The 13,471-nt window shown below is 36.7% G+C and overlaps 1 protein-coding gene across 2 annotated transcripts in view; it reads left to right on the top strand.

Moving 5' to 3' along the window:
* The first annotated feature begins 849 nt into the window (after nucleotides 1–849).
* The window catches only part of LOC132547910 (uncharacterized), a 48,699-nt gene continuing 36,077 nt past the window's right edge, over nucleotides 850–13,471 (top strand). The window contains exons 1-9 of one of the 2 annotated variants that reach the window (XM_060211716.1): nucleotides 850–916; nucleotides 1,220–1,336; nucleotides 1,621–1,884; nucleotides 2,209–2,368; nucleotides 5,167–5,267; nucleotides 6,167–6,366; nucleotides 6,755–6,869; nucleotides 7,422–7,561; nucleotides 9,953–10,114. In XM_060211716.1, coding sequence (XP_060067699.1) covers nucleotides 850–916; nucleotides 1,220–1,336; nucleotides 1,621–1,884; nucleotides 2,209–2,368; nucleotides 5,167–5,267; nucleotides 6,167–6,366; nucleotides 6,755–6,869; nucleotides 7,422–7,561; nucleotides 9,953–10,114 — 1,326 coding nt within the window. Of the gene's footprint in view, nucleotides 917–1,219; nucleotides 1,337–1,617; nucleotides 1,885–2,208; nucleotides 2,369–5,166; nucleotides 5,268–6,166; nucleotides 6,367–6,754; nucleotides 6,870–7,421; nucleotides 7,562–9,952; nucleotides 10,115–13,471 lie in introns of both variants that reach the window. The other variant, XM_060211715.1, reaches the window with a different exon arrangement.

The raw sequence follows: 13,471 nt of genomic DNA, 5'->3' as shown, positions 1-13,471 counted from the left end.
TACGCAGACAAACAACATAACGCATTTTACATTTCCTTTTACATTATTTATGTATGAAGTGGTTGAGCGGTTGATAATTAGCCGTACACCCCCCCCCCCCCCCCCCCCCCCCCACCCCACATCTTTCTCTAAAGGCATTGCCCTCTCTCTCCAATCACGCAAAAACCAACAATCAGATCTGCAAAGTCGGTTAGATTACATAGAAGTTCAGAGTACAGGTCACATTATTCATTGATTAGCCTTAGCTGGTGGGAATTTCCCTCAAGTCAAATGGTAGAGTGGCCATTGAAAGACTGAAAGGTGGCATGTCTAAACCCCATTTCGGCCAAGATGACTTTCATTACTCCTTCCTGTTATACTTTACACTCACAGTCAGATGTTGGTAATGATGGTTTATATAGTGATTTGGCATGTAGATGGATTTATTGTTTGAAAATATTAATTCATTGTTTCTGTACATATACATACATCATGTCACTGCTGGCTACATTCTACTGTATAGAAACATGTATGTATCAGTCTACAGGGATAATGCATTTAGCTTTGGGTCGTGGTAAATCTTTGGATTTGATATTTGGACAAACTAAAACATGCTCATACGTTGTAGTCACATGATACATGTATCAAATACAAATACTAGTATCACAATTATGTGTGCTAATAAACTGTAATAGTTACACATACCTGGAATGGCTGTTTCCATTATTCCGTAATAGCTTCACAGCATATATGGTAGTATACGTAACATGTAAGTGTTTATAGCAAATACTGACACCATTCACGAGGCACCTTGATTAAGGTTTCAAACGAAGGATTTGCATGTAAAGTTTTGTCTGTTATTTTACAGAAATGAAGAAGTTGAACAATCTTAAGAAGAAACAGAAGATGAAAGCTAAAAAATCAAAAACACTAAAAGGTAATCAGTAATAGATCCATGTTTTTTTAATAACCTGCTAGTAATGTTATATCATTTATGGGTCTTTCTTCATTTCCATCTGTAGTAAAGCTATTCAGTTAGTTCACTGTTCAACAGTAACAGACCCTCTATAATCTTATGTACTAGCTATCAATATAACAAGCCTTTTCTCTATCAATATTCATGAAATTTTGTACATATGATCAATACCTAAAGTAATTGTATGATTAATGTGAGAGTTAATGTTAGAATTTACTTAAAAATAACTTAATGTCTTGTTTACATGTTTAAATGTCTTTACAGTGACAGATGATTTTGAGGATTCTAATGACACAGAAAACATAGAATCACTGAAAGGCATAACTCATGTTCAACAAAAATTGAAAAAGAAGAAGAAGAAAATGAAAGTAATAAATGGAAGTAAGTGATGCCTAGATATCTGTATTATCACACAGATAGTTCACTCAGTAATCAAATTATAAAATTTCTGATTTTGATTGATACATTATGACGACAATAGAATAGAAGTTCTTGTAACACAACAATGAGATCTTCTGTTCTATTGACCAACCTGAAGAAAATGTTTCGAAATATTACAAGGACAAATTTTCTGATTTCACACCCACATGATCTGTTCTGAAAACAATATCAGGTTACTTTTTTCACAGGTATAATATACTTGTTAACTCAATTTTTTTCAGCAGCAGAAAGTGGAGAAACACACTCAGAGACAGCAGATGAAATATCACAGAAAAAGAAGAAAAAGAAACGGAAACTAGAAGAAACAACAGAGGTTCCGACCAAGAAAGTAAAACAGGAATATATAGAACGTCATAGTGAAGAAAATAGCTCAAGTGGTGAGGACGAAGATGTTTCACAAAATGATGAAGATGACAGTGAAGGGTTTGTAGATGATTCTAGTGAAAAGGATGAGACAACTGAGGATGCTAACAATGTTGAATCCAAATGTAAGTTGAACAATCATGTACTGATCAATGATCTATTGCCTAATGCTAAATTTTATCTTTAAAATCAGACTCATAGACTATTGATGGGCTTATTACAGGGCAGTTAGTTTGCATTTGTTTGTAATTGAACTGAACAGCCATAGATGGAGCTTGTTACCAGGCATTGGCCTAATGCCAGATAATATGTTTTAGTGAGAAATTGTGATGCATAATTACACCTGCTCAGGCATACATCAACATCTACAATGCAATATACATGTATATGATAATGTTAGAACAAGTTAGTGATTCATTAAAGTGATAATGTCTTACTGTGTATTCCAGTGCCTGGGTCAGATTTGGGAGCTGGTATCCTGTCAGACACTTCATTCACATCTTTAGAAGGCAAGGTATCAGAACAGACCATGAAAGGAATACAAGATATGGGTTTTACACATATGACAGAAATACAGGCCCAGACTATACCACATCTGCTGGAGGGCAGGTAAAACTCAGAAACATTATATCACATCTGCTGGAGGGCAGGTAAAACTCTAAGAAGAGTTGGTTAAAATGCAAACTCTTGGATTGCAGGTCATCAAGATCCTACTACACATCTGTAAAGTAATCTAATATAAACCTCTACTTCCCTAGAGTAAAGTTACTTAGTCCAAACCTAGTACAGACCTCTCACAGGGCAAGTTATGCCTCAGGACCTCATTTTCTGCAGGTCAAGTAACCCAGTTTCACATACAGTCTTGGAGGAGCATTAACCCATTCAATATACACTTTACCTCCTGACTTGTAAACCATCCCAAAACCAACCACCTTGAGAGGCAATAAACCAATTTTACAATTCTCCTCCTTCAGTTGCATGTTATCCATTTCACAACCTACCTCTTTGATTGACAAGTGATTGTTCCGGACCCCACTCTCTTATGCAGCAAATAAACCACTGCATAACCTTCAACAACACATTCCACAAGAGGTCCTTCAGAGGCAGTCAGTAAATATTAGTGTTTCCTCCTGGCTCTGAAGGGTGAATGGTACATGGAATGATTGATAAGTTGTGAGCCATGTAGAAGTTAAGCAGGGATGTCCTTTTTCAACCCTAGCTACTATTCCCTGACTTTTAATGTCTGTGTACCGACTGATGTCATTAGATAAAATCATGTCGAAGAGGTGGCACTCTAAAGTAAACAAGGCAAGTGACTTTTGCAAAATGGACAAAATTGCCGAAAGCAGTGATTCAATATTTGCATAAGAAAGGTCTAGCACCTAAGGATATCCATACTGATATGGTAGCTACAGTGAAAAGGTGGGTGGCAGAAAGCCTTAGGAATGACTCCCATCCTGGAAGGCCTGTCACTGTTGCAACCCCAGAAGTGGTTAACAAAGTCTGACATTGTTATGGCTGACAATGAAATTACATAGATATACAGTCAGTACAGTTGGGATTACACAGGAAAGAGTACATTCCGTTCTTACAGAAGATCTTGCAATGAGAAAGCTCTCATCCATTTGGGTACCAAGACTTCTGACAGTTGATCAGAAGCACACTAGGCAGACTTTGTTGCCTGCTAATCTGAACCTTTAAGAGGTAGATCCTGCTAATAATCTGTAGAGGTTTGTGACTATTATTGATACATGGGTCCATCATGTCACCTGAGAGGTCAAAAACACTCAAAATAATGGATACATCCTGGTTTACCCTCGCCAATGAAGGCAAAGACTGTTCCATCAGCTGGAAAAATTATAGCCACGGTTTTCTGGGATGCAGATGGATAAAAATCTCCAAAAGGGACAAACAATCAATGGCACATATTATGCATCACTTCTTAGGTAGTTGAGAGAAAATATTAAACTCAAGCACCATGGAAAACTAAGTAAAGATGTATTGTTCCACCAGGACAATGCCCTTATTCACAAGTCAGCCATTGCCATGACTGCCATTAACAATTTTGGCTTTGAACTGATTGAACATCTGCCTTTTTAATCTGATATCACTCCATCAGACTGTCATCTATTTCCAAAATTGAAAAAGACCATCTCTGGTGCCCACTTTCATTCAGATGATGATGCCATACATGCAGTGGAGATCTTTCTGAACCTACATCATACCCAAATGTGTATTAGAGAATGCAAGTTTCATGATCTCTCGATCTGAATGATGCTTGAAATTTTGTCTTTACCTTCCATGAAATCATCATTTCTAGATTTAGAATGTATAAGAAACAAAGTCCCATCATACAAACCTACTTTTGTAAGAAATCTAGTATTTGTTGTCAAGGTGTGGATTCTTTTTGAGATGTTTTTCTCTTTCAACGTGTGCATTACATGACATGATTTTGGCTACCCGTATTTCCTTTCAATGTGTGCGTTACATGACATGATTTTGGCTACCCGTATTTCCTTTCAATGTGTGCGTTACATGACATGATTTTGGCTACCCGTATTTCCTTTCAATGTGTGCGTTACATGACATGATTTTGGCTACCCGTATTTCCTTTCAATGTGTGCGTTACATGACATGATTTTGGCTACCCGTATTTCCTTTCAATGTGTGCGTTACATGACATGATTTTGGCTACCCGTATTTCCTTTCAATGTGTGCGTTACATGACATGATATCCCGTATTTCCTTTCAATTAATGAATTATGATTTAATCAATTTTGGAAATGGTAGTCAGGCACCCATATGTGCTCTTTTGTTGAGAGTTCCATGTAAAGGAGAATAAGTTGTATAGCTTAAAGTGATGTAGGGCACAGATGTAGGAATAGCATAGTGTACAGGGCAGCATGGCAATGAGTAAAGCAAAATAGAGTTAGCATAGCACTGACGTCATGCTATTCATGCTCCGGTGAACGCTAAAGTCCACATCCATCCTTGAGGAACAAGAGATCTAACTTACACCCTGCTTCCAAGAGGGCAAGTGTGACAGCAATAAACTGTATAAGAATTTTTTACATTTTAGTAATCAAGTATATTCTCAAGGTTTCGTCAGCTGTATAAAATACACATATTTAGTTCATCATTGTGTATTATATGCAAAATTATTCAGCCCAATGCAAAAGATTGTTAAAGTTGTTTAAACACATTGTATCCATAAGCTTTTTGAATCTGCATCATTAGAAACACACTTCCCATCATTATAAACCCATGGGACTCTGCTCTGTGCTTTGAGTCTAAAACTCAAACGACAGAGCAGAGTCTTGTGGGTTTCTGACTTTGTATACATCTCTACATTTGTTGTCTTAAGTTTTGCAATCTGTTTTGTAAGGTGAGACTTTTTATTATTTTAGAGATCTGATGGGAGCAGCTAAGACTGGCAGTGGTAAAACATTAGCATTTCTAATCCCAGCTGTGGAGCTACTCAACAAACTTCGCTTCCTACCCAGAAATGGTATGTACTTTCCCTTGATATGAAAAGATAAAGGCTATTACAGTAAAAGTCTTTTCCACTCCAGGTTTTGTTTAAGGGTATACATGTAAGTACACATTGTAAATTAGATTAAAGTAATAGGCAGGACACTGAACCATAGGTAGAAGTGATGTATTTTGGAGACCTGGGGTCAAGCAGATGATTTACTGATCAACACTAATTGTCAAATCTGTATATTCTTAATTCTATATTGATAGTGGGATATTTCTTAGGTTCATTTCAAAAATTAATATATATATGTTATGGACCCTTGTAATAAAAAATTGATAAAAAATGCTTTTGGTCCCGCAGAATAGAACGTATTAGCAGTTAAACAGCAATCTTACATGGTTAAGTTTTTCTTTCTTGTTTTATTGTAAACATCAGTAGTCGTTGTTTAAGTTTTGTATGTTATAGGTAAAGAATGTATGATTTTCTCTCCCTCTGAAGAGTTTCATGTGTTTTAATTATACGATGTATAGTTATCTCCTCAACACTAGGAGTATAATTATCTCCCCTACTTTGGAGTTTTGTTTGTTACAGACACAGGGTGTATAGTTATCTCCCATACCCGAGGAGTATAATTATCTCCCCCTACTTTGGAGTTTTGTTTGTTACAGACACAGGGTGTATAGTTATCTCCCATACCCGAGGAGTATAATTATCTCCCCCTACTTTGGAGTTTTGTTTGTTACAGACACAGGGTGTATAGTTATCTCCCCTGCCTGAGGAGTATAATTATCTCCCCCTACTTTGGAGTTTTGTTTGTTACAGGCACAATGTGTATAGTTGTCTTTCCTTCCCAGGAGTATAGTTATCTCCCCTAACCGAGGAGTATAATTATCTCCCTCCCCCCTACTTTGGAGTTTTGTTTGTTTCAGGCACAGGGTGTATAGTTATCTCCCCAACACGAGAGCTGTGCATGCAGAGTTTTGGTGTGGTGAAGGAACTACTGAAACACCACTTTCATACATATGGTCTCATCATGGGAGGGACTAACAGGGCTGAAGAAGCCAAAAAACTCTCAAAGGGTGTGAACCTGATTGTGGCTACTCCTGGACGGCTCCTTGACCACTTACAGGTGAGAGGGCAGAGTGAGAAGTTTCTGATTGAGCATTGTTTGACCTACTGATGAAAGCTGACTGAGTTATAACAGACGTCTGGCAGCCTCAGATTAACCCCTTACTGATTATCATCTTGGACAAATTAAGATAACAGATATTCCTCTCTGATACTTGACCATCTTAATTTACTTGACAAACATTTAATTTATTCCAGATTTTCACAACATTAGACTTTGTTTTAACTGACCTCAATACATTTCTGAGGATCCTGACTTTGATGTGATACATACAGTTGTCATCCTGTTTTAATAAAAAAAATATAATTTCATTTGTGGCTGTCACATTCGAAATGTGCAGTGTTTAGCCGAAAACTTGGAAATCACTCGAATATTTTGTCATTTACAGAATACTCCTCACTTCATGTTCAAGAACCTTCAGTGTCTTATAATTGATGAAGCTGACAGAATTTTAGACATCGGTTTTGAAGAAGAGATGAAGCAGATCATCAAACTTTTACCAAGTAAGGACAATACTTTCCTGTTTTATGTAGTACACGTTGTTGATTCACTCACATAGATAAATACAATCCTGTATTTTCTTTATAATTGGTTGACTTTTTATCAAAATAAACTATCATGTTCAATCACAGAAAATGTTTTGGTAAACCTTCATATGGACATGATCACATCTGTATGAAAAAATAGTTGAATTACTTTCAGATTCATGAGAGTGTCCCATGTTTTTGTTAGAAATGATAGAAATGTTAAGGTTGATCACAGTCGTTTAAAAGCTTGCATGGCTTCCTATAAAGTTCTTCATTCATAAAATTAATACATGCTACTGGTTTCCACTTGAGTGTTTCATTTCCCGAGCATGAACTCTTCAGAATCTGACAGGATCCCTCTGCGTCTGGGATCTGAAGTTGATTTAGGGGACAGCAAATTTTTTCTAACAAACTGGATGAATAAACATATAATAGATGACACAACAAAGAGTTTGTAGATTGTTCAGTTTTGAAATCCTAACAGAGATGTAATGGATATTGATCCTCATTCATTTTTGCAATTTACAGAAAAAAGGCAGACCATGCTGTTTTCAGCGACACAAACACGGAAAATTGAGGACCTAGCAAAAGTCTCTCTTAAAAAGGAGCCATTGTATGTTGGTGTGGATGATGGTAAAGAGAAAGCTACAGTGGAAGGCCTTGAGCAGGTGGGTCACCATGGTCATCTCCCTTTGATAATCCACAATAATTGTGATTGTTTTAATATACAAGCTGGGAAATAATTTTCTAGCATATTGTGTATATGTTGTCAATGACCAATTTTTGACACAAAAAGTTACAGAGAAAACCGTGGACCTGACAAAATATTTTTGATAGAAGCAAGCATCATCATATACTTTTGATTTATTTTGAATATAACAAAACAAAAATGATCGCAAAAGAAATTCTTAGGACTTATTCATGAAAAAACAACATTGTTTTAAGATATGTATGACTTTTACGGACTTCTGGTGTATAATGGTAAATATAACTCAATTTGTGAAACTGAGTGGATGTCAATGTTTACCTTGTAGTGGCTTCTGGTGATGTCAAAGTTTACATTGTAGAGATTTCTGATGTCAAAGTTTTAACGTTGTAGTGATTCCTGGTGATGTCAAAGTTTTAACGTTGTAGTGATTCCTGGTGATGTCAAAGTTTAACGTTGTAGTGATTCCTGGTGATGTCAAAGTTCAACATTGTAGTGATTTCTGGTGATGTCAAAGTTCAACATTGTAGTGATTTCTGGTGATGTCAAAGTTTAACATTGTAGTGATTCCTGGTGATGTCAAAGTTTAACATTGTAGTGATTTCTGGTGATGTCAAAGTTCACATTGTAGTGATTTCTGGTGATGTCAAAGTTTAACATTGTAGTGATTCCTGGTGATGTCAAAGTTCACATTGTAGAGATTTCTGGTGATGTCAAAGTTCACATTGTAGTGATTCCTGGTGATGTCAAAGTTTAACATTGTAGTGATTCCTGGTGATGTCAAAGTTTAACATTGTAGTGATTTCTGGTGATGTCAAAGTTCAACATTGTAGTGATTCCTGGTGATGTCAAAGTTTAACGTTGTAGAGATTTCTGGTGATGTCAAAGTTCAACATTATAATGATTCCTGGTAATGTCAAAGTTAACCTTGTTATCAATGTTATTGTTGTATATGTTGATTGTAGTCATTCACGTCTTGATTTTTTTCCTTCTATATCTATGTTATTTTAGTCCCTTCAATTGTAAAGCAGGAAAAAAGTCATGTGTTGTCTTGAATTAATTTTTGTCAAAACATTGGCATGTCTTCTGATGAAATTGGTTAATACATCCACAAAAGTAGAAAGTCACCTTTGCATAAGACATGGCTAATCACAGTGTATCTGTCCATTGTACACACAACACTTAATCTCTGGTGATTAATTACCAGTTTAATTATCCAATTAAAGGTTGACTTCTTAGTTAGTGTAACCATTCTGTAGCAGTCACTTACAAGTATGTTAAAAAAGTAGCGTGTTTACACAAAACATGAAAACATTTAGTTTGAGTTTGTTTACTATAGGACTGTGATTAGGCACTTTGCCAGATTTATTTTTTGGAAAAATAAGCGCTGAAAGTATTTTTTCATTGATAGAGTCTACATCTGTGCATTATTTGTTAGGTCTAGTGCTTGTATAATGCTTTTCCAGGGATATGTGGGTTGTCTGTCAGATGTCAGACAAAAGGTTTTTACTTCTGTTTACTTTTCCAGGGATATGTGGTGTGTCCGTCAGACAAGAGGTTTTTACTACTGTTTACTTTTCCAGGGATATGTGGTGTGTCCGTCAGACAAAAGGTTTTTACTACTGTTTACTTTTCCAGGGATATGTGGTGTGTCCGTCAGACAAAAGGTTTTTACTACTGTTTACTTTTCCAGGGATATGTGGTGTGTCTGTCAGACAAAAGGTTTTTACTTCTGTTTACTTTTCCAGGGATATGTGGTGTGTCCGTCAGACAAAAGGTTTTTACTACTGTTTACTTTTCCAGGGATATGTGGTGTGTCCGTCAGACAAAAGGTTTTTACTTCTGTTTACTTTTCCAGGTATATGTGGTGTGTCCATCAGACAAAAGGTTTTTACTACTGTTTACTTTTCCAGGGATATGTGGGTTGTCTGTCAGACAAAAGGTTTTTACTACTGTTTACTTTTCCAGGGATATGTGGTGTGTCCGTCAGACAAAAGGTTTTTACTTCTGTTTACTTTTCCAGGGATATGTGGTGTGTCCATCAGACAAAAGGTTTTTACTACTGTTTACTTTTCCAGGGATATGTGGTGTGTCTGTCAGACAAAAGGTTTTTACTTCTGTTTACTTTTCCAGGGATATGTGGTGTGTCCATCAGACAAAAGGTTTTTACTACTGTTTACTTTTCCAGGGATATGTGGTGTGTCCGTCAGACAAAAGGTTTTTACTACTGTTTACTTTTCCAGGGATATGTGGTGTGTCCGTCAGACAAAAGGTTTTTACTACTGTTTACTTTTCCAGGGATATGTGGTGTGTCCGTCAGACAAGAGGTTTTTACTACTGTTTACTTTTCCAGGGATATGTGGTGTGTCCGTCGGACAAAAGGTTTTTACTTCTGTTTACTTTCCTGAAGAAGAACAGAGGGAAGAAAATCATGGTGTTTTTGAGCTCCTGTATGTCCGTCAAATTTCATCACGAACTTCTCAACTATATAGACCTGCCTGTCATGTGTATCCATGTAAGTACCATTGAGCTTGTTTAATTTTACATTGAAGTCAGAAGTTAGTAATGATAAGTATACAGGAATCACACTGTTTGTCTTTCTCTATGAAAAGTGTAATTCTTCCTTTTTGTTTCGGACATCAACATTAAAAAGTGAGGGTACATTAAATTTTGGTTTGCCTGAAGGAAAAAAATTGCACAATCGACTATTCATTCTGTAGATGGCGTGTGACACTAAGAATTTATTCTCAAAAAACAGAGATTATATTCCGTTTAATGGAACAATACTGCACTAAATATAAGGATTTTTATCCTCTGAGAAACACATTTGGGGGGATTTTAATTTGTCCATCCTTGCGTGCATCCATCCGTTAGAGGGCTTTTCCGGGCTATAACTTCAAAACAGTTCAACTCAACTTAACAAAACTTGCTGTATAGTGAAGGCTCTAGTTGTGCCTTTTGCTATGGAAGACATCTCATTTATACATTTTTTCTGTTACTGTGGAAACATGATAAAAAAACCACAAAATTAATATTAACTTTCCTTTTTGGGTTTCAACTTTGAAAACTATTCCATTTTACTACACAAAACTTTCTGCATATATTAGATTAGTGCCCTAGTTGTGGCATATGCTATTGACAACATTTCAATTTTCTATGTTTTTTTTGTTAACATGGAAACATAGTCAAAATCTTTAAAAATTAGTGTGACTTCTTGTATTACTCCAGAGCTTATAGAGTGTTGTATAAATTTGTTCATGGACAATACCAAGCTGTATTCAAACAGTCAAACACTCAGGATCTACATCAAGAAGTAAACTCTTACAATAAGGTTGATAAACAATGTATATATCTATATTATATATCAGATGTTAAGTTCAGGAGATGCAAGGAAATTTAATTGATAATGACAAAAGAAGACGTTACATTTTGCAGTAGCACTTTCACTGATCTTCAGGTGATAGTAGGTAATTGAGTGATATCAAAAACTGTTATAGCAGATATATATCATGTTTGGGTTTTTCACAACAGCTGGGTGCAGGGGGATAATTCCACGATTTGGAGCTCCTTGTTGTATCTCAAGATTACAAATAGCATCATATGTTTATGTAAATGAAGGAAGGTGGGTATGATTTATCGGTTATTGGTGAAGTTATGACCTCTGACAGTTAAAATCTCTGGTCTAAAACCTTGTTACGACAACTCCCTGTCATGATGTATTTGATTTATTGGAACTTGCTACAATGATACTATGTCATATGTGCACTTAGGATTGAAAATACATGACAAATATTCTGATAATGCAATGGTTTATGCTGATCTGACAAGGAAACTCAATGTCTATGTATAATGATGTAATTTTTGAAAACAACAATGATGATGTACACATGTTACACTAAAAGATTTTGCAGAATACTTCGATCTTCACACTGTGATGAGTGTACACAATTACTTTTGTGAGGATGATACTAGTTATAAATTTTCATCGTTTTACTTCAGTCAGATCTGTTTGTAGCACCTGTAACTGGAATACTTTGATATATACATTACATTTCCTTTAGTAACGACTTTCATTTGTTGGCAATCTTAGCACCTTGATAGGTCCTGAGGAATCTCCAAGGCAATCAAAGATCTGTTGTATATTGTATGCAAAGTTTTCGTTTCATTTATCACTGACCTCCATATGAGAAATAATGAGTCAATAATGTCACACCTGAAACATCGAACTTACACATAATGTAATCTAGTCTCTTTTGTTAAACATTTTCAGTCAAATGGCAAATGAGCAACACATATATTACATTGTTAGCAATCGAGGCTTTAAAACTATAGTTTTGGATTTACAGCCATGACTAGGCATTAAAACTATATGTTGGCTCCAGACCTACAGTACTAGCTATGCTTTAAAACTTTATATTTGTTCTTGATCAAAGCCCTAGCTACACTTTTAAACTATACTAAAAGGATAAAGAAACACAGGGTGAACTTTAAACCAGAAATTAAGTATGATATCGGACTTCATTTAAAATGAAATTTTGTATACTTACAGATAAATTAAAGCTTAAAAATTTCCAAAGTCTGTATTTTACATCTGACAATTGGTTTAGAGGTACTAACGATTAAATTGAATGGACCCATAGGATTTTGAAATTGAGTCATCAATATCTTGTGTGTCCGCCATTTGCTGTGGTCACGGCCCTTATTCTTCTGGTCATAGAGTTCATGAGAGCGTTAATCCGTCTTATGGGAATGTTGTCCCACTCTTCAATCAGAGCTCTGGTCAACTGCTCTCGAGTAGCAGGCGGTGGCTGGCGCTTTCGAACCTGTCTATCCAACTGGTCCCAAAGATGCTCGATCGGGGACAAATCAGGGCTATATGGCAGCCAATCTAGTGGTTGAATGTTGTTGTTGGCCAGAAAGACTTGGCAAATCCTTGCTACGTGGGGCTTAGCATTATCTTGCTGGAGGGTTAGATTATGCTGCTGTAAGAAAGGGATAACATGGGGTCGGAGGATCTCATCTCTATACTTAGCTGCTGTTAAATTGCCATCAATAACAACCAATTGTGATTTTAACCCGTGTGAGATTCCTCCCCACACCATTACTGAACCGCCCCCAAACCTCTCCCTCTCTACAACGCAAGCTTCCGTAAAACGTTCGTCACAACGTCAGTAGACACGTTGACAGCCGTCAGATCGAAAAAGACAGAATCAAGACTTGTCCGTGAAGAAAACTTGTCTCCACTGCCTCAGTGGAAACCGTCGTGGAGCATGTGCAGCGACCCAGGCCCATGATTTCCACGAACATTAAGTGCACTCTCAACGGCAGTAAGGTGCCGATTACGCACATGAGAGACAATGATATAGCGATCCTGACGTCGTGACGTTACGTGCGGACGTCCTGACCTAGGTCGATCGGCCAATCGCCCAGTTTCCCGTAGACGTCTTACAAGACGTTCTATGGTGGAAACATTAACACCAAAGTGCCTAGCAACCTGATTTTGCAGCTGTCCTTGCATCAGCATCTGAATGGCCTGACCTCTCTGAACTTCTGTGAGTCATGCCATTCTTAAAACAAATCAAATTCTCAATTAATTTTAGGGAAGCAGTTGGTCTGTATAAAGACTAATGAAGAGTGACTTGACCAACGCTGCATGAGACCAGAACAACACGATGCACAAGATTCTTGTTTTTTCCTTCCTCCATTTACCAGAGCTGCGCACTGTACCGTGACTAAATTTTCGATACATGACAAGGTGTAATATGACCTAATTACTCAATCCACAAAGTTTCACTTTATTTGGAGAACGCCTTTTCAAAATATCGGAATAAATATTACCCTGCATTTCTTTATCCTTTCAGTGTATATATTG

Source organism: Ylistrum balloti, unplaced genomic scaffold (assembly GCF_031769215.1).
Source record: "Ylistrum balloti isolate Yb309-2 unplaced genomic scaffold, AGI_CSIRO_Ybal_v1 Utg369988, whole genome shotgun sequence".
Lineage (NCBI taxonomy): Eukaryota > Metazoa > Mollusca > Bivalvia > Pectinida > Pectinidae > Ylistrum > Ylistrum balloti.
The sequence above is the reverse complement of the archived record's forward strand: the minus strand, read 5'-3'. Positions and strand labels throughout refer to the sequence as shown.